General features: G+C 43.4%; 1 protein-coding gene across 1 annotated transcript in view; it reads right to left on the minus strand.

The window, feature by feature from the left end:
- FOXO3 (forkhead box O3) overlaps window positions 1–7,378 on the minus strand; it is a 167,292-nt gene extending 159,914 nt beyond the window's left edge. Inside the window, exon 1 of the mRNA XM_069077096.1 lies at window positions 4,920–7,378. Within this exon, the coding sequence (XP_068933197.1) occupies window positions 4,920–5,600 (681 nt within the window). The 5' untranslated portion in view covers window positions 5,601–7,378. The remainder of the gene's footprint in view (window positions 1–4,919) is intronic.
- Window positions 7,379–23,856: the final 16,478 nt, after the last annotated feature.

Below are 23,856 nucleotides of genomic sequence, written 5' to 3' on the forward strand. Positions count from 1 at the left end.
TCTTCATTTCATCGGTTTTTGAAACGGCTTGAAAAAAGAGGAAAAACAGTCCCCCTAGTGTACTGCTGCCGTAAGAAGAGGAAGGAGATTCGTTGAGAATCACTGACGAGTACAGCACTGCTAAAGGAAATTACAAAATAGACTTTTGGCAAGAAATATCAAGCATAAGACAAGAAGCCTTAGACATGGCCATAAGCAGGCCTTCAGTGAGTAACTTAAAGCACATCTGAATTCACAGACTGGTAGCAAAATAAAATATATATTCTAACTTTATCATGATGACAGTTATAAAACACACACACACACACACACACACACACACATACATACACTGCACAGGACAGTTACAATGAGAAACACTTTCCTTCATACAGTCCTTTGAAATGAGACCAGATGCACTCATCTCAAAGAGGACTGGACACTATGGGTAGAAATAAGCAGAGTTATGAAACACTCTTTGATTCTGCCATGTCTTGGAAAAGATTCCAAGGGCACATATGTGGGAGTGCATATATGTATGTGTACACATACACACACACACACACATTCTCTTTCTCCCCCAGATCCATCATCACTAATCATACCTATCATCAAATATGCTATATCTTTTTATGCTAAGGGAACCAAGATGGAAACATCACACTGAATAATCAATCAATCCTACCCCCAGCACTCTGAAAATGAAGAGGGAAGTGGCAGGCCAGGCCTTTCTCAGGTGAGCCCTGGAGTTCTAGGAAGTATTCGATCCTGGGAAGAATAACAGTACTACTGGCTAATTTAACAAACCTTTAAGTAATGTCTTAATGGAGGATGAGAATTCTGCTGCTAATCTGGATTCAAGGAAATGATCATCTTTCCTCCTCTTAGCCATACCTCAGTCTTCACTTTTCCTTTAAGATATGGCTAAAGGAGACCCTGAGAGATAGCCATCACCTCATTTGGAACTGTGTGCCTGAGAGCTCATGTACAATCAATCAACCCAGGGCTTCCTGCTTCTGAGAAAATGAGACTTTTCTTCTGCCAGTGATGAAAATACTCTATTACCAAATATTTTCTAAGAATTCAGTGCCCAGCTTTCTATGTTGAAAATTATCCTTTTATTACCTAATATTTTCAAAGTATCTATATCTTTGCATTTATAAAATATGTAACTTCTCTCTTCAAACTGATTTAGCTGAAAATAGTGGTCAAAATGGTATTTTTTTTTTTTACTAAAAAGACAAAAATATATTTTGGTAAAGCAATCCCAACTAATGAGTGAGTGCTTGGAACATAGTAGGTGTTTAATAAATGCTTGTTGAATACTGAATCCAAGAATTTACATTATTTGCCAAATTGGAAACACGGTGCAGGATTTAGTTACAGGCCTTTAAAATTCATCTATCCCAATTATTATTAAGGAAAAAAAGACTTTTAAGTGTAAGGTGCATTTAAAAAAAAGAGACAAAGTAAATAATGGAATTTATGATTTCTATAATCATTTCTTATTTTATTTGTGCACATGAATGTTTGGGGCTATTGTTTCAAACAAATTAATGTTCAAAGAAATGATTAATTTATTCATAACCTTATTCAATAAGGTATACCCACTTTGGCTTTTGTGCTATTTTACATTGAGAAACAAGAAGGCTCGAATTCTAGCCCATTTTCCAGGATCATTTTTATATGTCAAGGAACTGATGCGTCACTATAGAGTGAAAATAGCTGAATTTGAATTCCCAGGCATAAATATACACAGGCAGGCATGGTTGGACACAGGGACCAGAACAGACAGACAGACAGACACAGGCACAGACATAGACACACACACACACCCCTTCCTTTCCTCTCTCTTTCCATCCCTCCAGAATGACTAACCACACTAGCAATCAAACTCTTGAAATCGGGATGCCTGGAAATAGGTCACAATTAGCTCCTGACCTCTCTTCTTTTCCTCCTCTTCCACCCACACCAAACCACAGACAAACAACAAAAAAAAGGGCTGGAAAACCAAACCGGGGCCACTAGTCATACTGGGTGTTCAGCACTTGTAGCCTCAGTTTCAAAGGGCTCTCACATTCAAAGAAGATTTGGTAGTTCCTGCCTCGCTGCATCTTTTAATGAAGGTCATCTTACAAAAACTTTTGAACTCAATTACCTCCCCATGGTCTCCCAGGATCAAAGTTTTCATGTGTTAAATTAACTCTAATTCCGGGCTACTTGCTACCCAGAAGTAGAATATCCAAATCTGAATTAAAATAGTCAGAAAGTCTGTAAGACTCACTATCAAGGATGCTAGTTATTTGACCTTTCAATTTACAGTATTTCATAACTTATGAGTAAAGACAGATAGTTGTAGGGAAATGTGAAACCATGAGCCAAAATATTGGTTGTGACCCAATATTATAAAGGTCATGACTGAAATTAACACCTCTTGGAAATTTTAAAAGCCTATGAAGGCTTATTAACGGCCAGTCTCAATTTGTAGCCACTTTAGTAAAAGGAATATGGTTTTGCATATGTGTTATCAAAGTTATCAAAGTATTAAATTATTATAGGTACTAAAAGGTAATACTCTAATATACTTAGAATCTTAGAAGAGATCTAATCATCTAATCCAACTCCTCAATTTACAGGAAACTGAGGTTCAGTGCAGTTAAATCATTTGGCCAAGATAACAGTAACAGCTCCAGCACCAAAGTCAATGCCTTTCCTACCTGCACTGCCTCTCCTTAGAAAATTAACAGAGAGATTAATAAACTGTTGGCTTATTAATCATAAAATAAGAGGGTGAAAAACTCTATTTTTGCAATTAAATTTCAACTAAAAAATATACTAGTCTCAATTCAAAAGGAAAAATCATTTCGAGATGGAAAAATCAGGAAAGTCTTCCCCCACTTTCTCAACCTCCCAAATCATTAGGGTCCTGTAAGCTCCAAATCCCTCCCTTGTAATGCTAAAAAGACAGTGAACAAACGCCGAAGAATGGCTTCTGCCACACACTCCGAAACTCGGTCTTTAAAGGTACCCAATATTAGCATTTGGAATCAACTAAATTGCTCAAATCTCACCTCATTTGGAAACAGCACTTGTATCACACAATTGACATACCTGTGTAAAGCTGTAACACCATTCAATATTTGGTAGGGTAGAGGAATATACTGAAGGAAACTGATTCACAGGTTGGTTCTAAAACTAGCATTTTACTTTTAAGTTCTGTGAAACAAGGCCTTGACAACACCTTCCAGGAAAAAAAAAGGCATTTTCTTTTTAAAATCCTTATAAAATTAAAATGTAATTTTCTTTCTGGCCACATCTTTCTCCTGAAATGGTTCTCTCAACTTAATCCCCTTCTCAGACCTTTTAAGCTTTAGGTAAGAAGCTTGGGAGAGAAGATACCCAAATAAAAGCATAGAAAAGGAAGAGGGTTGTTTCTTTTCAAATATAAAAAAATAAAGTTTTACATATGACTAAAGGATCATATATCTGGAATTGAAGAGATCTCAGAGGCTATCTAGTCTAACCCCCTCATTTTATAAGGGAGGAAGCTAAGGCCCAAGTTGTGCTTAAGTGATTTGCTCAAGGTCACAAAGGTAAGCCACAAGAGGAGGATTTTAACCCAGGTGTTCCCAGCATGGGTACATTGTTCTCTTGCTATCAGAAATCTTGTTTTTTTTCTGCAGTGGATGCTCTATGAAGTTAGGAAAGAGGAAGCGAGATGGTAAGAATAAAGAACAACCAGCAGACACAGAGTTAATTTCTCTAGATGCCCAACTGCAGAAAGAGTCATTACATCATAGGCCTCTCCACACCTCCCTCTCAACCACGTGCCCGAAGCCCCAAGAGACCAAAAAAAGAACAGGAGAGTCTCCCTCTTCCCGGTTCATTTACAGGTAGAAGCCATTATCAAAGTCTCTGTCTCTCTTTGCTCCTCTGCCCGCCACCAAGGCGTCCTTTCTCCATCTCACTGATAAAACGTTGGAGCTTCTGGCGTAGACATTAATAGCAATGGGACGGGTTCTGAACTAAGTCCAGACAGAAGACAAGTGCTTGGACAGGCTGGAAAAACCAAGTCAGGTTGGGGAACTGGGACAGCCTCTGATAATGCCCAAGTTCCTTATGGTCCAAGCCTTTCCTTCCAGTACAAAAGGCTCAGTAGGAGGCATCCCTTAAGCCATATGCATTGCAGATGAATATAAAAGGTAGGGTAGTAGAACTCAGGAAAGGAAAGGGACTTAGGCCAGGAAAAGTTTAGGTTTAGAAATACAAGATTTCTCTAAGTACTTCCTTTTTATCCAAACGACTTGATGCTTCCACAGGTACAGTATGGCACGGTTGCTATCGTACCAAAACTTAAACCTAAGGGCCACAGGTTGTCTCATCAGATCAATGATGATGTGCCAAGGTACTACATGTAGACACCCATTATCTTCGGTGAAACACCGAACTCCGCAGTGCAAGGAAGACAAAATCCACATTCTTCCCCTCACAAAGTTGGCCCTCTTCCCACTTACCTGCCTCACCGCTGTCCAGGGAATTCAACAACGTCCACCTTTCCTTTCTCAAACTCCCAAGCACCCTCCCATTTACTCTTTAACCTCCCCCCAACTCCAGAATTCGTCCCAGGGAGCTCTTCTCGACTCCCTCAACTAAATTTTCCCTGCGCATCACAATCCCTTTTCCTCATCCTCACCAACACCCTTCCCTCCAGCATCCTATAGCACTGCTACACCCCATCCCCTCCGATGGTGAGCACTGCACCCCATCCCCTCATCCTCCGCTCTTCGTAAGCGGACCTCCCCCCGCCCCACACACACACCACCTTATTTGCAACCTCTTAAATTGCCTTCGCAACCTGCGAAAGCGCTTGGAAATGTACCAAGGGTTTGCACTGCCGTGCATCCCTCCCGATCCCACCTGGGGGGCTAGTCCGTACGCACCTTCCAGCCCGCGGAGCTGTTGCTGTCTCCCTTATCCTTGAAGTAGGGCACGCAGCGCACCATCCAGTCGTAGATCTGGGACAGGGTGAGCCGCTTCTCCGGGGAGCTCTCGATGGCTCGAGTGATCAGGTCGGCGTAGGACAGGTTTCCCCACGCGTTCCTCCGGGAGGAGCATTTCCTCGGCTGCCCCGCAGCCCCGCTCGCCCCCTGTTGCTGCGGCTGCTGCGGCTGCAGCGGCGGCGGCGGCGGCGGAGGGGGAAGCGGCAGCGGCGCCTGCGGAGGCTGCAGTGGCGCCTGCTGCCCCCCGCTCAGCACGCCCGCCCCGGGGGGCGCGCCGGACCCCGAGTCCTGCCCTCCAGGGGCCAGGAGCCGGGCCGCCTCCTCGGGGCGCAGTCCTGGGCCGAGGACGCCGCTCGCGCCGCCCATGGCCATGGCTGTGCCGGCTCCTCCACCTCCCCCAGGGGCTCCGCAACCTCCGTCGTCGTCTTCCTCGTCGTCCTCCTCCTCGGGGATCATGGAGTCTGCGGCCGCTTCCCCCGAGGGCTTGGCTGGGCTCGCCTGCAGCTCGGGCCTTTGCAGGGGCCACGTACAGGAGCGGGGCCGGCTCTGGGGCTCGAACTCCGGGTCCAGCTCCACTTCCAGCGGCGAAAGCGGGGCCGGGGAGGACGGCGCCTCTGCCATCTTCGCCGCCCGAGCCCTTGGGCTGCCTTTTGCCTGCTGGTGCTCGCTCTTTTGCTCTCTCCCTCGCTCTCTAGCTCGAGCAGTGGCTCTCCTCCTTGCACTCTCGCTGGGGCGGGGTAAAGTAGGGGAGGGAAGGAGAGGAGGGGGGTAGAACAGGCTAAGGGATCAGAATCGCTGCCTGCGGGGAGGGGGGGGGGGGGGGGGGGGGGGGGGGGGGGGAGAAAGGGAGGGAAATGGGGGAGAGAGTTGGTTATCCTGAGCTGGAATGAAGTCCTCGGCGGACCTTTACTGCTGCCGCCTCCTCTTCCCAGATCAGTACCTCGCCAAGCCAGGGGAACAGGCAGACCTGGAAACGTCCCTTCCCGTGAACCTGGTGGAGCGAGCGACTCCCAGTCCAAAGCAGCCGCCGCCTGAGGGTGCGGGGGGAGGGGGGGTGGGGGTGGAGACAATCGGAGGATTAGGAACTGATGGGGCAACCCCCTCCCCCAGCTGCGGTCAGATAGGCAGGTCTCTCCTGGACAAGGTGGCTGGGGCGTGGAAGAAGCGAAGAAGGTAGGGCGGAGGGAGGAGGGAGGGGTGGGGGTAAGAGTGAGAGAGAGGGGGAAGTGAGGAGGTGGAGGAGGAGGAGGAGGAGGAGGGTACTGGGGAGGGAGGGTTATCCCTTTAAAGCAAGGAGCAGCCAAACGCAGTTGAGTGGTGCAGCTCCGTGCCTGCTCTGCTACTGGGAGTGTGTGTTTGTTTATATTTCACTCCATGCAGATAGAGAAGTGCTTCCTTCAGTGGCAATGGAGAGAAAGTCTGTGGCGTCTTCCGATCTTTCTCGGACCCCCACCCTCACCGACGAAGAGGCTCCACACCACAGAAATTACACTGTATCCATCAGCTCAGGCTTCTTTCTTGCTTCCTCAGACGAGGTTAGGGCTCTTGCATTACCACGATGAGTTTTCCCCCCAGTTCCCTTTCTTTCCTTGTTTCGACCCAAAGGCAAGGGAGGGTTAATATGCATCTAAATTCATGCCAGTCTAGTCCGAGATACTTTCAAAAATCAAAAGAATAGAACAGGGGCTGTTCGCAAGAAGCTGAACTGGGCAAGGAAAAACCACTTTGGTGTTTTGTTTTGCAATGTTCTTGCTGACGTCGTTTGCCTCTCAAAAAAAAAAAGGCAAATCAAAGCAGAAATCTTCCAACAGGTCTGGGAGCTTCAAGTCTCCCCTAAGGCTGCAAGAAGATCCAGTACTAACACATTCATAACCTCCTTGCTCCTGCTGCTGCCATCTTGACAGTTCCCCCCCACCACCACCCCCCTTCACTCAAGTCCTTTAAAAACACTAGAAAGGGAGAAGAGGAGGGGGGAGGTGGGGCGGATTGGGGAAGACGGCGGAGAGGGAGAAAAAGACAAAGTCAAGGGGAGGGGTAAGGGAAGAACCTGAGCTTGTTCAAAAACAGATCCGGAGTCACAGGAGAGAAAAGCAGCAACCCCGTTGCATAGTTCCTGTGTCTACCGCGGCACCTTCCCTTCAAAAACGATGGGGGAGAAAGCAAAATTTTGCACGTCTCCCAAAAATACAGAAAGGAGAAAGCGAAGAATCTGCGCGGGAGAAGGGTTTAGGCTTTTGCTGCTGCCGCTCCTGCAGCTTGCACGGGCAGCCTGTCACCCTCCACACTGCTGACTTCCACATTCCTTCTCCTAACAACCAGCAGCAGCAGCAACACAAAGTTATAGACACACGCAGGGAGCCTCAACCTAAGCTGACAGCAGACAGGTCCCCGCCCAGGGGGAGGGAGGATCGAAAAGGCAGGCAGCAGGGGGGGAATGTGTGTCTGTGTGTGTGCGTGCGCGCCCACGCTGGACAAGGAAGGGGAGGAGAAAGCTCGAGGGGAACCTGGAGCAGAGAAACTCCGTTGAGATCTTTATTAAAAGGATCGTTGCCGCGAGAGCTAGGATGGTTTAGTTTGCAAGCTATAGAATGTCAGTCTCGCCTGCTGCACTTCTCAAGAGCCAGGAAACCAAGACCTAATGTAAAAGTGATTGGCTTTTTGGAAATTTCATTCAGGACTTTGGTGGAACTGGGTACACAGGATGCAGTACATTTGGAACCCACAGTTGAGAGCTCCCTCGTGTGCACTTTGGGGGAGATTCAGTATTCATGTCCGAAGGAGCTCCAGAGAAGATAAGACATTTGATAACTTCTCTTTTCTTTAGTAAGACATTGGCTGAAGACTTCTAAGAGTGATTAGGCCGCGAGTTAATGGGCTTACCGCATATACTGCGTGACACCAGGAGGAAGAGATTGCAACTCTCACAGGCTGACGCAAACAGAAACCCTTTGATTTAATGTAGGGGCTCTCTCGAACAACACAAGACACTCAAGTAAACGTCTTAACCCAGATGCTAGTTTACACACAATTGTTCACGTAGGAAACTAGAATTACTTTTAATAGGTTTTATGGCGCAGGGTGGGAATAGGGGGCGGGAGAGCAGGGCTGCAGGATAGAATAAAAGGAAGGAAATAATTAGTGCCGACTAAGCAGAGGCCGATAATCACATGCCGTTGGAAAATAATAGTAACTTGGCTTTTTACGTTGTTTTAATATGGTAATTACGTATATACTGGCTTTATTTCTAAAGTTTTTTTTTTCTCCTGCAAATATCTTTCACCTCTCATTCCTTGCATTAGGGACATGAACCTAAAGTTGGACGCCAGGTTACTTGTGCACTTCTTTATATGTGCTACAAGGAAATTAAGATCAAATATTGCTGATGTTTTAAGTCATACAAGTTATTTGTTGTTATATAAAGTCTCAGGGAAGTTCCTGGGAACACGCAAGGTGCTAGCACTCTGCTCCTTAGACCATTTACAAACAGGAATTGTCCAAAAGCACATCCATTGGGTTTTGCCAGCCAAACCGCGCCCCTCTACCCCCTCCCGCCCCCGGCCCCACCTCCACTTCCCCAAGCCGTAGGCGCCCGAGGACTCAGAGCTTTGCAGAGGGTCAGTCACTCAAGTGACGTACGGCCCCGCCCCTGCACCAAGCTAGTTCGACGCGTACAAACAGATGATGTCATTGTATCAATAAGCGCGTGACCGCCGCGCCGTCTGCCGCGCCGCCATTCGCTGCTCGTCTTACCCATCAAGACACGCCGAGCTCTGACTGGCCCAGACCCCTAGGCTCCAGTCTCCGGCCTCCCATCTCCCGCCCCTTTCCACCACTCCCCTCCCCCGCCCCGCAAATAATAAACAATCGAGTAAAATCCTAAGGAACCGTGGGATGGAAGAGGAAAAAAGAGCGCGCGAGCCAAAAATATTTCTATTTTTTTCCGCCTGCACCTCCCGCAGGGAGAGGTGTGGTAGGCACAGCGCTCCCTACGGCGCGCGAAAAACCTAAGGTAGCTTTAGGACCCCGGAGGCTCGCGAGCCCAGAGCTAGTGGGCGGTGTCCAAAGCCCCGGTGGCTAGCAGTGGGAGGGGAGCTGAATCTCGGGGAGGGGACTGAGCGGACTGGGGCGGTACTAGGGAAGTCAGCGGACACGTGCGGAGGGGAGGGGCGGGCGTGCCGGCGCATGCTCGGCGGGAGCCTCGCGTGTTACGCTGCGCGGCGGCCGCCCTAAGCCACCGCGCGCTTATTTACCAGCGCACGTGGGTGTTATTTATAAATGGAATGTTGTGCTGGCGGCGGCGCGCAGAGGTGGGGACGCGTGGAATAGCCTCGGGCTGGCTGGGGGAAGCGGAGGTGCTCCCGCCTGCCTCCCCGCCACCCCCAGCAGAGAGTGTCTGTCTGTCACTCTTGTCTCCTCCTCCCTCTCCCCATATCGCTTTCTCTCAGTCTCTCATTCTTGTCAATCTCTTTTCTCTCAATTTCGCTTTACTCTTTTTCTCAAGCTCTCCTTCCTTTTCTCTTGCCCAATCTCTCCCTTTTCTCTCTCAATCTCCCTCTTCTCAGTTTCTCCCATTCTTCTTCTTCCCGTCTCTTTCCTTTCTCTTCTCTCTCTATATTTCGCAGTCTCTCCTTCCTCTTCTTTCTCTCCTCTTTCCTAGTCTCTTTTTCTCCCTTCTCTTCTCTCTCCCCCTTCCTCCCCCCCCCGTTCCATTCTTATTTCTCTAAATGTCTCCCTCTCTCTCCCTCTTCCCCTCCCCCATTCTCCCTCCCACTCCCTCCTCTCCCACCCCCCCGTCCCCCATCTCTCCTATCCTCTACCCCCAAGTCACCCCCCCTTAGGTGTGTGGCATTCCCAGAGGGAGCAACAATCTCGAGTAACTTCGAGGTTGCCGCCTGGTCGGTGGAGGAGAGGCGTTTTCTCTCCCTTTCCTAGTAGATCCAGAGGGGCTTCTTTCAACCTAAAGAATGCCTGCGGAGCTACACCCGGGTCCCCAGTCAAGTTCAGCCTGACTTGCAAAGGAGGCTGCACCGAGCCGCTGCAGCCACAGTGACCGTAGGCATCGGGCAAATCCATCTCACCATCCCATGGTCGCTGTAACGCCCGGGTTTTGCGTGAGTGTCCCATTATGTCACTGCTTATATGTTTTTGCATGTGGCTACCACGTGGCCATAAAGCATGATGACGTAAGGGAGATCTCAGTGCCCAAGTGGGTGGTCGTGATTGGAAAAGTCTTGAACTTGGATCGGATGATTTGAAGTTAAAAAGGATTTGACTACCTGAAACTCAATGGAGGGGTGTCTTTCCTCCTTCTTCATTCTCCCTGTACTCCTTTTTCTAAATTTTGAAAAGAACCCTTGGGTTTCCAGATACTCTTTGTCAGTTCCAATTTCAATATTTTGAGAGCATTTAATATTTCTTCACTAACTCTCTATCGTTCATCCTGGCAGTGACTAAAAGAACCTTTTAAGTAACAGTTTTAATAGTGCCCCGTGGCTACTAGAAAGTAATAGATTCTCATGGTCTGTTCAGTCACTCTTCCTGAACCCCAGGGACAAGTCTGAGAAGTTTTCTTGGCAAAGATACTGAAGTAATTTGCCATTTTTCCCCCCAGTGTGCCCCCATTTTACAGATAAGGAACTGAGGCAAATAGGAGTTAAATGACTTATCCAGGGTCACACAGTAAGTGTCTGAGGCCAGATTTGAATTCAAATATTCCTGACTCCAAGTCCCATGCTCTATCCTGTGCACCACCTTATCTGCCCTCCTGGCCTACAGGATAGTAAGATACAAATGACTTAGTCATAAATTCAAGGCCTTCCGTGGTTTGGGTCCAGCCTCTTTTTTCAGCCCTTTTCTGAAAGTTTACTCCTAGCCTAGGGCAGTAGAAAAGGGGAGCAGTCCTAGAACCCAGAAGATCTGGGTTCAATTGAGTCCATCCTCTGCCACTATATAACCAGTGGAACCTTATCAAAGTCACTTAATCTCTCTGTTCCAGTTTCCTGAGAATAGCTCCCCAAATAGAGGGTTTGGACTCAATCATTTCTAAGATTTCTTCTGTTGATACAACTATGAAACTAAAAGGTATTCTCCTTTCTGCATTTGTGCAGACCATTTGTACAAATGTCTGGATGGCCTCTCTCCACAATACTGCCTTTTCCTTCAAGGCTCAGCTCATTATGAAGCCCTTCCCAGATTCATTCATCCTGATCTCCAAGCTAAAGGAAATCTTGCCCTCAAGTTTCCATTTCTTTTATTTATTATCTATTTATTTTTAGCAGTTTTTTTACATTTTGAATTCCATATTCCCTCCCTCCAGCTGTTCCCCCACCCACTGAGAAGGCAAGCAATAAGATATAAATTATACATATGAAGTTATGTAAAAAATATTTCCATATTAGGCATGTAAAAAAAATAAAAGTTTAAAAAGTATTCTATCTGCACTCATCTCTCTATAGTGTCCTCAAGTTTCTTATAGTATTTTGGTGGACCTTTTCTCTCCTTTACATTTATTACATTTTGACTTGTAACAAAACTTTTTGTATGGGTTTCATCCCTTCCCCTGCTCCCCTAGATTGTAAACTTCAGGGTAGAGACTTGATATTTTATCTTCCCATCCCTCTCCACCAGCACCTAACAATGCCTTGCTTGTTAGTTAATCTATCTGGTTTGATTCTTTATGACCCCATTTGGGTTTTCTGGGTAAAGATTCTGAAGCCATTTGCCACTTCTTTCTGCAGCTCATTTTAGATGAGGAAACTGAGGCAAACAAGGTTAAGTGTCTTTCCCAGGATCAAGTAGCTAGTAAGTGTATGAGGCTAGATTTGAACTCAAGAACTCCAGGTCTTGCATTCTGTCCATTTCAGCACCTAGCTGCCTTGCTTATAGAAAGCACTTAAATGTTTGTTGCATTATATTATTGTTGAGTCCCTGTCTCTGCTACCTTTCTGGATGTACAGTCCAGATTTGAGGTGGCTCTTTAAATTTTCCTTTTAGAAGCCACTGTCATCTTGTGGGTTTGAGTTCATGAAACCTGTATAAGACTTCTTGGGGGCAATGGTGTCGTAGCAGATGGCAGACATAAGTATGATTGAACTGCCCTATTGCACAGTGTTACAGGTTGAAACGTTATATGACAGAAGTTGTTACTCTTAATAACACGCTGTACTAGAAAATTGAAACATTTCTTTCCAAGTGTCCAGGAATCCTCAAACATCATGGGAGAAAGCACTCAGACTAGAGAAAAAGCATGTGTTTACCCTTCCATGTGCCTCCTTCCATTAGGTTTTTCACCAAAAACACGTTCAGTATTCATTGACTGTTTACATTTCAAGAACATGCCATAAATTGTGGAATTTGCCTGTTTTTTTTTATACTTGAAATTCTACTAATACTTATTTAGTATCTATTCTGTACCTCATGCATGCCCTAGGCACTGTACAACATTAGAAGAAGTATAAGATCAGGCCACTGTCCTCAAGGAATTTTAAGATCTAACTGGGGGAATGACACTTGAAAATTAAATAAAAAATAAAAGATTTCATAAGGGACTGTATGACAAATGAGCCAAATGGGTGGTAAACTTCAAATGGTATGCAAAGTAAACATGACTTTGTAAACAGACATCAGATCCAGAGAATTTGCTCTTGTAAGAACTTCACATTGTTTACAAGAACAAACTCATCTAACCAAGAGTGTTCTCCAAATTCTGACTGCCTAAAGATCCCCCCCCCATTTTAATACATTTATTGAAGTGAATTGAATTTTGGACTCTTCTACTGCGTACCACCCCAATCCCACCCCCACTATCTTAGTCCCCAACTTTCCTTCCTCTGATTTCTGTTTCAGAAGAGCAGAAGAAAAATTATAGTTCATAGAATTCCTAAAGATAAAAGAGACCTTCGAGAGACCACAGGTTAAAACCCCTTAATCTAGTCCATTTTGCAGATAAAGAAACTGAAACACACACATTTAGGTGATTCTTTCAAGGTTCTACTAGTAGAAATAAGTGATAGAGTTGGGATTTGAATCCCAATCCTCTCATTCCAGACCCAATTGCTTTGCATCATGCTGCTGTTGCTAGAAAAAAAAATTGAAGGGGTGGAGAGGCTGAATATTATAGATTATCCTCTACTTCTCTTTGCAGGCAGAGACTAATAAAAAGTACAATCTGCTACTTAATTCTTGAGTGACCATGGGTAAGTCACTAAACTTCCCCAGGCCTCAGTTCCTCATCTGTAAAATTTAAAATGAGGGGATTGTACCAGATTGCCTCCCTTCCAGCGCTAAGTCCATGATCCTATTATCTTGTTTTATTTTTTCTATTGTCTTGTTTTAAGCTAAATTCACTTAGACTTAGGTGATAGTCATTATCAAAAAGGTAGCCAGTTGTGAATGCCTTTATACTAGATGCCCAAAGTTCAGAATTAAGAGACTGTAGCAGAGAAGAGAGTACCTTCCCATTAAGGCTGTTTGCCAATCTGTCTGGGTAAATCATATAATTTCTCTGGACCTCAGTTTCCTTTCTGAAAATGAAGGGACTGGCCCCATGACCTTTCTGATCTCTTTTAGTTCTGAATCAACATTCCTATTTGTAAACGCAGCTGTGGTGCAGCTCACTTTTTTATGCTACTAGAAAAGGGGAGAGGGTGTCCCAGGAGGATTCCAGTGACCTAGCTATCTCTGTAAGCCTCTTTACTATCTCAGATTGATCTCAGGATCTCATTTTACAGAAGGTATACTAAGGAGAACAGAAAGATAAAGCATCTGGCCAAGACCAAAAAGCAAATCTGGAACAAAGTTGAAAGGGAAGGGGAAAAAAAACCAACAAACAAGCATTCCAAAGATGTAAGCCTGTCCTTCCTCCCCAGCCCCATGTTGGGAAGTCTTTCATTAAATGTTCCAGTTGCCTTCCTACTCTGCAGTAAAATGCCATATGTATTTCCCATGTGTTTTCCAGGACAGTTAAGTATAACTCTGACCAGAAATCATCTTATACAAACTGGATTTTTGTTGGCCCCATTTGTTTGGAGTTAAGTATCCTCTTCTTTTCCAATCCCTGCCTATGACATACAGGCAAAGACACACTATTATTTTTTTTAATAATATTTTTCCCAATTACATGTTGAAACAATTTCTTTTAACTTTTTTAAAGTTTTAAGAAGAATCACTATTATTAAAATGATTGTCCATGTTATGAAAATAATTTTGCAAAGTAAATATATCTGCTTTAAGAAAAGAAAGACAGAGACAGTATGGCATAGTAAAGCAAGTGAGCTGGTCATATCATCAGGGAGACCTGGGATCAAGTCCCATCTCTGACAAATGCTAACTGATCCAGACTAAGTCACTTATCCCCTCTGTCTTAGCCAGCTCTCTTAAGATTATGAATTGCTAATGATGTGCAATTCTCTTCCAATTTTCTCTCCTCAGCTTCAGTCCCTTGTCACCAATTGCCTATTAAACATTTCAAAATGGAAAGGATATGGGCATCTCAAACTCAGTGTGTTCAAAACATAACTCATTATTTCTCCCTTCCAAACTTCACTATCACTATCAGTGGTACTCCTAGACTCCTAGTCATCTGGGTTTGCAACCTTAGTGATCTGCTGAGTTAAAAACCTGGTTATAAAATCATGTTGTAATAAATGCATTGTTTGGGGGAATTGGGGATGGGGGGTAGTGTGTGGAGATGGAAACAACCTTAAAAGGATTTTTTTTAGGGCCTTTGAGAGTAGCTCTTCATTGTTCTGAATCAAAAAGAAAAGCAACTGTTCTATTGTCGTCATAAAGTTTATCATCCTCCCAATCACCCAGTCACAAGTTTTCCATCATTCTCAACTCCTCCCTCACATTCACTCCACATATCCAATCTTTTGTCAAATCTTATTGCTACCTTCACATTACCTCTCAGATAGGTCTCCTTTCTACTCACATAGCCAACCACCTGGTTCAGGCCCTTATCACCTCTCACAAGGACTATTGCAATAGTCTTCTCTTCTCTCTACAAAGCTATCAAAGTGATTTTCCTGCAATGATGAGCTGTTTGATTTTAGAAAAATGTGGAAACGTTTGTATTAAATAATGAAAAGGGAAATGAGCACAAGCAAGAGAACGTTGAGTACAGTAACAGCAATATTGTTTGAAGAATAATTGTGAATAATCAATTTGATTATTACAAATACTCAAATCAACTAGAACAGCCCCATGAAGAAAGAGGTTATCTACCTCCAGAGAAAGAACTGATAAAGAGTGTACATAGTATGGTTTTACATATATTTATAAATCTGTGTCAAATGGTGGCCTTTTCTAGTGTAGGATGGGGCATGAGGGAAAGAGACAGTTCAGAACTTAAAATGTAACCCAAAAAAATAAATTGTTTTAAAAATTAATTTTCCTAAAGTGTAGACTTGATGATGTCAAGGGGACTTGATTCCTCCTCACACTAAATAAGCCCCAGTTCCTACATATTACTTTCGAGAATAAATATAAAATCCTCTGGAATTTCACAACCTGACTCCTTCCTACCTTTCCAGTCTTCTTACAATTTCCAAGAAGGTGTAGTGTGGACAGTGGCCACACCCAGATAAAACCATCTTGGCAGATTCCAGTTGAGGGTAACTGACTGACCTCAAACTCTTGGGGGAGTTAGGGAGATGTCTACCCCAAGTATGTGAAGACTCAGTCAGGTAGAGCACATGAGAACAATGTATTCCAACAGCCATGAAGATGGCTGAAGTAGGTTCTGTGGAGTGCTTAGAGGTTGGTCCAGGTGTGGAACGTGCCAAGGTCATTCACTGCATCCTGGGCCATCTCAAGTTGTCATGTATTTTGTCTTGCCACTGACTTCAAAGACTCTAGAAGAAAGAGTGAAGCTGATGGTTTTGTGCAACCCTGCCTCACTTACATACAATTCACCAATGAGTCAAGACTCCACTCTGTGAAGTCATTGGTCCTCTTTGAAAACAAGAGACCAACAACAATCTATTCCCCCCTAAACATTCTATGAACCAGCTATACTGGCCTTTCTGTTCTTCCCACAGGCCACTCCATCTCCTTTCTCCATGCCTCATACCTGGAATGTTCTCCCTCCTTACCTCTACCTCCCAGAATCCCTGGCTTCCTTTAATTCTCAGCTCAAATTCCACCTTTTCCCTGAGATCTTTTCCAGTTTTTTTAACTGCTAGTGCCTTCAGGTCTGAAATGACCTAACTTCTACTCTGCATATATCTTTTATGTATCCATTTATATGTTGTATCCCCCATTGGAATATAAGCTTCTTGAGGGACTTACTATGGGGTTTGTTTGGTTTAGCAGTTAGCCCAATGCCTAGCACATAGTAAACACTAAATAAATGCTTGTTGGTTGACTGCTTAGTGTCAATTAACAATGAACAAATATTTATTAAATACTTAGGGCTGAGTGCTGGAGATAAAAGAGAAGAAAAATACTGTTCAATCTCTGTCCTTATCATTTAAGAATCATTGGAATGGAAATGAGAGGGGGTTTGGTATCAGTTGATAAACATTGATTAAGAACCTCTAAGAACTGGGGAGGAGATATACAAATAAACAAATCTGAGTCAAATTTGCAATCTAGTAGATGAGACAGGCTAAGGCCAGGAATAATGTAAATTTCATCTCAGGCATGTTAAAATGCCTCATTTCTTTGGAGAGCATTCAGGCTAAATACCATCTCTGTCATGCCTACCTCTAAGGAGGTCATGGGGATCAAATGTGTTAATATGTGTAAGCAATTCTAAACCACAAAACACTATGCAAATATCAGCTATTATTATTACCATTAAGAAGTATCATAGAGTCTTGTTTTCATCTATCGAATCCTGGGCCACCTCTAGTCAGAGTTGCATAAATCATCAGCCTTACTCTCTCTCCCAGAGTCACTGAAGTCCAGTGGCAAGACAAACCTTAGGACAACTGGAGATGACCCAGGATGCAGTGGATGACCTCAGTCTCTTAGATGCCTGACCAAGTTCTCACAACACCTGCTTCAGCCACTTTCATGGCTGTTAGAATAAATTGTTCTAATCTGCCCATTCTGCCTGTGGGAGTCTTCATATGCTTGGGGTAGACATCCCTCTAACTCATCCAAGGGTTTGAGGCCTGTTGGTATATAGTAAGTTCTTACTTAATAAATGCTTGATGACTCTTTGACTATACAAATCCAAGCTATTTTTTTTTTAAAGCAATTGGGGTTAAGTAACTTGCTCAAGATTACACGGCCAGTTATTTCTGGGTGTGGTACTGAGTGTCTGGGGCCGGTGCTCTTACTCTCTGAGCCACCTGGCCGCCCCTAAGCAATTGGGGTTAAGTAACTTGCTCAAGGTTACAAGGCCAGGTGTTTCTGGGTGGGTAATAAGTGTCTGAGCCCGGATTCGATCCACAGGTCATCCCGACAGGTGTTTTTACTCGCTATGCTACCTGGCTGCCCCCCAAACTATTTTTTTTTTACCTAGTTAAGTTTGTTTTCACAGGTTCTGCATGCCACATGTTAAGTCATAACAATGAGGTTGCTTAGATCCAACAAAGAAATGGTGAGTGTAGTATTCCTATCTTTAAAATTCAGTTGTTAACCTTATCCTTACAGCAGACCCAATCTTGGTTCTCTGCAGACTTTCCCCCATTCTGTTGTTTACCCCCTAGTAAATTCTAATTTGTTTCCACAAAATCTCTTTCCTTTTATCTGGACACTTTACCTGGAGGATAAGAAACAAGACAAGAAGCTAAAGTCCTAGTGCCTCATTTTGTCTGACCCAGCTCTGCAAACAGAGCTGGGAAATAGGAAGAAAACTTGTTCTGATGGGGAAGAGAAGCAAAAGGATGCCCTGGAGAGAGAGAACCCTCCCCCCCATTTAACACATAATCAAACACTCTCTTAAATTGTTTTCACACCATTTCTTGTGGGCTGGAAAGTTTGTCTCCTGAAATTGATTCTTTTCTCTGGCCTCATGTTTTGTAGGATAGGGTCCAAGCACCAGATTTTTCTTATATGCCCCTTACAATAGGTAGCACAAGGCAGAATTATTTTTGTTTACTCCTGTCTGACTCTTTGTGAACCCTGAATCATACAGTCTATGAGGTTTTCTTGGCAAGGACTCTGGAATGATTCGTTATTTCCTTCTCCAGTGGACTGAGGCAAACAGAGGTTAAGTGACTTGCCCAGAGTCACACAGCTAGCATCTGAGGTCTGATTTGAACTCAAATCTTCCTGACTCCAGGTCCAGTGCTCTAATCACTGAACCACCTAGCTGCCTCACAGGGCAGGATGCATACAATACATAGATAATCAGTGTGGGTATACATCTTATTTTGAAACAGTTCTCTCCTATCACCACTGCGGCCCTCCCCCCCCACCCCATCTCCCATCCCCTCACAGATTGTATGGCTGAAAGAATTCCAGTTGCTGAGGGCTCTATATCTGGGCAAACCTACATGTGTACACCAGTTTACTTAACTGGGCACTGAATGCTTTCAGCTTTCCCCAATAGGAATAACCAATTCATTCATGCTGTTCATGTGTAGCTTGTACCATACATACATAACATCCCCTAAACCAGGAGTTCTTAAGCATTTTGGAGCCATGGATCCATTCAACACTCTGGTAAAGCCTATGGAATCCTTCTTGGCGTGATGTTTTTAATGGCATAAAACAAAATGCATAAGATTACCAAAAAAAATCAATTATATCAAAAATATTTAAGAGCTCACAGACCCCAGATTAAGAATACCTAATTCTAAACACTACCTAAAGCTTTTCTGGGATTTTGTGTTTAAAGAGGGGAAGAGAAGACACCCCAATCTGGGTAAGCAGTCACTACACGTCCATTTCTCATCCAGGAAGAACTTGTGCAGCAAATAAGTATATGTGCCAACTCATTCGAAAATCTATTTAAAAGGTCCAGTAATTAGAGAATTAAATACAAATTGCTTTAGGACAGTGGTGCTGTACTTTAAAAAAATTAAGACCATATGGAACCATTCATTATTTTTCAGTGTGTGCTAAGCCTCCCTACTGCAAGTTTATGTGCCCACAAATGTGTAAAGAAAGTCTCCTGGCACACAGCAGTGTGAAATCATCATGAAATAGAGGGGAAGGTTTTAGGAGCACCAAGTCAGACTATTACCTCCATCTATCCCCTGGGAAAAAAGGTAAAGTATTGAAACAGGGAGAACACAGGGGGAAATGCTAATAAATCCATCAAACTCCATGAGTTTGCTATAAGCATCTGTTCTTAAAGATCCTTTAGTCAGTAAATGTAAGAAAAGCAAAGAATCTCAAACTGGAAAGTACCTTAGAGATCAATGAGTCCAGACCCTTCATTTTCTATTTTTTTTTTTTTTGCTTTTTGGAGGGGAAAGGTAGAGCAATTGTGGTTAAGTGACTTGCCCAAGGTCACACGGCTAGTTTTGTGTTAAGTGTCTGAGGCCAAATTTGAACTCGGTCCTCCTGACTCCAAAGCCAGTGCTCTATTCACTTCGCCACTTAGCTGCCCCTGGGCAGACCCTTCATTTTCACTGGAGAAGTGAAATAATTTTTTTTTTCACAAGCATATACTACTAAAGTGCAGTGACAGGATTTCAATACAGAGCTTATGGTTTCAATTCCAAGGATTTTCCCCATCATACTACATTGCTGTCAGTGCAAAAAGCTCTGATCTATACTAAAACATAACAGGTACCAGTCAGAGACCATGAAAAACAATAACTGATTCAATATCCTTGAAGACAAAACTATATGATGTTAGACCACACATGTTGATTTTTGTGTCTTCAGTGGAGAAATTTGTTTTGTCTCCCTGTTGTTAGAATGAATTTTATTGGTTGAGAAGAGTGGTTAGGGAGACTTCCTTGGTAGTCAGTCTATCAGCTGTAGGGACCAGAGAGGTTCTAATGAAGTAACTTTGGTACATCTTTCCTTCTTTCACACTTTAGACCTATCTTTAGCTCATCAGTGTCATTTTTAGCTCCTGGTGACTCCTATATTTTCACTATTGAATTTTCCCAATAGAATATAAACTCCTCGAGGACAGGGACTATTTTATTTTCTATCATCAGCACTATGCCTGGCACATAGTAGATTATTAATAAATGCTTGTTGGATGAGTCATTAATCTGTCTTTCCACAAAACCTATTAGAAAATTTTGTAATCTTCTCTCCAGCAGTTTATAATACACCCTTTTTCTTAAAAAAAAAAAAAAAAGAAAGAAAGAAGAAAAAGAGAAAAAAGAAAAAGATGTTTTCCTATAATGTAATCTCAGGATTTATTCACCTTCACTGCTTTTCCTGGCTCCTGTATCCCAAAATGGTTTATAGTTCCTTTAAAAGTGGTTATTAGTATATAATTAGGAAGTATTTATATTCATTTCTGGGGAGACAGCAGCTGCCAAGACAGAAGGGATGACAGAACCACCAAACTGAGACATATGCAAAGGAGGAAGTGTCCAATTCTTAAAATGTGGGGTTCTTCTCCACTAGCATATCTGTATTATTTTTTCAATTTTTTGTGCAAAATTTACTTTTCAAATGGATCACTTTTCACACGTCTAAGTGACTTGGCAAAAATCAGAAGTTGGAAAACAAATAGTAAAGACAAGAGAATCAATTCCATAAGGGCAAATGATACTTGGAAGATTGGCCTTTTTGAATGAGCTGACCAGTGAGTAATCAAATCCTGGAGGATGTAATAGCTGGTTTGGGGGATAATTCTTCCAATTCTCTATGTAAAGGTGTCACTCCCCACCCATCTCCTAGTTAAAGGGAATTTTGTTAACCTGAACAGAAAGAAATTGTTTTGATTCTTCATGTCTTAAATGAAAATGAGTTTTTCCTACTTTGATTGTTAGATAATATTTCATTAAAAATTTTTTTCCCAATGAATTGTCCAGTTTGGGATTTAACATTTATTGATTACCTACTATGCACCTGACCCAGTGTAGTTCAGGTCCTGCCCCAGGCACATATTGGTTAGGTGACCTGGGAAAGTCACTTAACTCCTTGGTGCTCTAGGCAACTCCAAAACTCTGAGCTGCAAATCTGGTGCTGAACTGTGTTAGTGGAGGGATTTTCCTCCTCTGGGAAATGAGGAAACTCCCTACCTACCCCACTGAAATCACAGAGCCAGGCCCTATCTTTATCCCTATGTGCCAGGTACTGTGCTGACCCAGGCCCTGCCTTTCTCTATGTGCCAAAATCAATCTTGCTTTCAAGGAGATTCGATTGAGGTGATGTGTACATTTGCAAATAAGTAAAAAGTAAAAATAAAGAAATTGTTTGGGGGGTTATAACATTAATGACCTGGGAAATGGGAAGGGAATCAGGAAAGACTACCTATAAAAAGTGGCATATGACCTGAGCCTTGATAAGATTATCAGGGATTACAAAAAGTGTATGGGAGGGAATCGAGTATGGGCAACAGTAAGTAGGTATGTAAAGTCCATGAGTGTGAGTAACAGGCAATCATTCTAGAAAGAGAGATTGTAGTTAGACTGTGAAAGGTTTAAATGCCAAGCAGGAAAGTTTGCTTACATGTTATCCTGGAGGCAATAGGGACCTGCTAGAACCTTTTAAACAGGGGAATGATAGTGGTCAGACCTGTCTTTTAGGTATATCAGTTTGACAGCTATGTGGAAGATGAACTAAAGAGAAGAGGGCCCACACAAGGAGATCAATTAGAAGGCTATTGTAATAGTCCAGGCTAGAAGTAATGAGAGTCTAGTCTGGAGTAGTGAGTAGACAGAACGACACTTATGGGAGAGCTATGGAGGAAGAATCTACAAGACTTGGCAATTGATTAGATATGGGGGCTAAGAGAGAGTCCAGAGTCAAAGAGAGTTCTGATGTGGTGAACCCAGATGATGAGAAAAATGGCAGTGTCTTTGTTGTAGGCATGGCTCTAAAGCCAGCACCCTCTTAGTTCAGGTTTAACGTTGGGAAGAAAGATGCACTCGTAAGTAACTGAATATTTCACAAAGTAAGTTTACTTTGTCCTAACATAACAGAGATAAAGGGGCACTTAGTTTCTTTGGACACAGCCTACCTCATCTCCATCTGGATACCCATTTGGTCAGTTAGTCATCAGGGTATAGTGACTCCCATACTCTGAGGCAACCCTCAAGTTGGAAAGGCTGAGAAAACTCAGCCTTTGGTTGGGACCTTTTATGCCCCTAGACCTGGAAGCTATAACAGGGAAGCTGGGGCTAATTAGATTTCATGAGGGGAGGAAGTTGTGTCAGGGTCAGAGAAGCTGCATCAGGAAACCACTATTTCTACTACAATACTCAAGGGAAATAAGAAAGTTTGAAAGACAGGGACAACTAGGTGGCACAGTGAATAGAGCACTGGCCCTGGAGTCAGGATGACCTGAATCAAATCCAGCCTCAGACACATAACACTTACTAGCTGTGTGACCTTGGGCAAGTCACTTAACCCCAATTGCCCTGCCCTCCCCCCTCCAAAAAGCAACAACAACAACAAAATCTAATGAAAGTTAGAAAGAGGGGTGGATTTGGTGGAGCATGATACTAAGTTCCATTTCGAACATGTTGAGTTGCCAATGCCTATGAGACATTCAGGTGGAGACAACTAGTTTGTGATGTGGGATTGTAGCTCAGCAAAGAGACGAGGACTAGATATGTAGATTTGGGAGTCATCTGCAGAGATGATAATAGAATTCACAGGAACTGATGAGAACCCAGAGAGGGCATACAGAGCAAGAAAGGAAGAGGTCTGTGGACAAAACCTTGAAGTACATTCACAAATAGGGTCAACAAGACAGGTATGATGATTCAGCAAAACAGATAAAAGAATCAGAGAGGTGAGAAGAGAACAGGAAGAGAACAGTATTTCATGAAAACCCATGGAGGAGAAGTGTGGTCAACAAGGGGAAAGTGAAGGACTAAGAAAGAAAAGGCCACTGAAATTGTCAATAAAGAGATTGCTGGTAACTTTAGAGAGAAGCCAGACTGTAAGGGGTGGAGGAGTAAGAGGTGAGGAAGTAGAGTTAATGAGTATATACATCTTTTTTTTCCTAAGAATTTGGCTGTTAAAGGGAGGAGAGATAGAGGCTGATAATATGAAGGCATGACAGGATCCTTTTTTAAAAGGATTGGGGAGATCTGAGTATGTGTGTAGGCAGAAAGGAAGGAGCCAAGGAGATAAGGAGAAATTGAAGATTAGAGTGAGAAGGGGAATAATCTAAGGGACAAGTTCTTGAAAAGAATGGAATGTGATATGCAGGGAACAACAAGTCATCCAGTTTGGCTGGAATGCAGAGTGTGTGATGAGGAGCAATGTGAAATCCATCTGGGAAGATAGGTCAGAGCCAAATTGTGGAGGACTTAAATGCCAAGAAGAAGAAATTGTATTTTAGTTTAAAGAAAACTGAAGGGAGCCCTTGATGTTTTTTCCAACAGGGTGTTATGTGGTCAGACCTGTGTTTTTAGGAATATCAGCTTAGAATAGGAATAGGTTCTGTAATTCAGAATTAGTAGAAGTTTTAGAGTTCAGAGCAAGGCTGAGGCAGTATGGAAAAGTGGTAAGATCCCTGGCCATGCTTTTTGCCATTTGTAGAACTGTTTCATCTCTTTTCTTGCTTTCTTTTTTTTTTTGAGGGGCAATTGGGGTTAAGTGACTTGCCCAAGGTCACACGGCTAGTAAGTGTTAAGTGTCTGAGGCTGGATTTATACTCAGGTCCTCCTGACTCCAGGGCCAGTGCTCTGTTTACTTCGTCACCTGGCTGTCCCTATTTCATCTCATGAGGCCTCAGTTTATTCATCTGTTAAAGTAGAAGGTTGGCCTAAATGGTAGTTAAAGCTATTCATAAGTATAAAAGATGCTTCAGGATGTGTTTTTTGCTCTTCTA

Source organism: Petaurus breviceps, unplaced genomic scaffold (genome assembly GCF_028583685.1).
Source record: "Petaurus breviceps papuanus isolate PSGF00001 unplaced genomic scaffold, PetGlider_PUasm1.0 90977, whole genome shotgun sequence".
In the NCBI taxonomy this organism is placed as follows: Eukaryota; Metazoa; Chordata; class Mammalia; order Diprotodontia; family Petauridae; genus Petaurus; species Petaurus breviceps.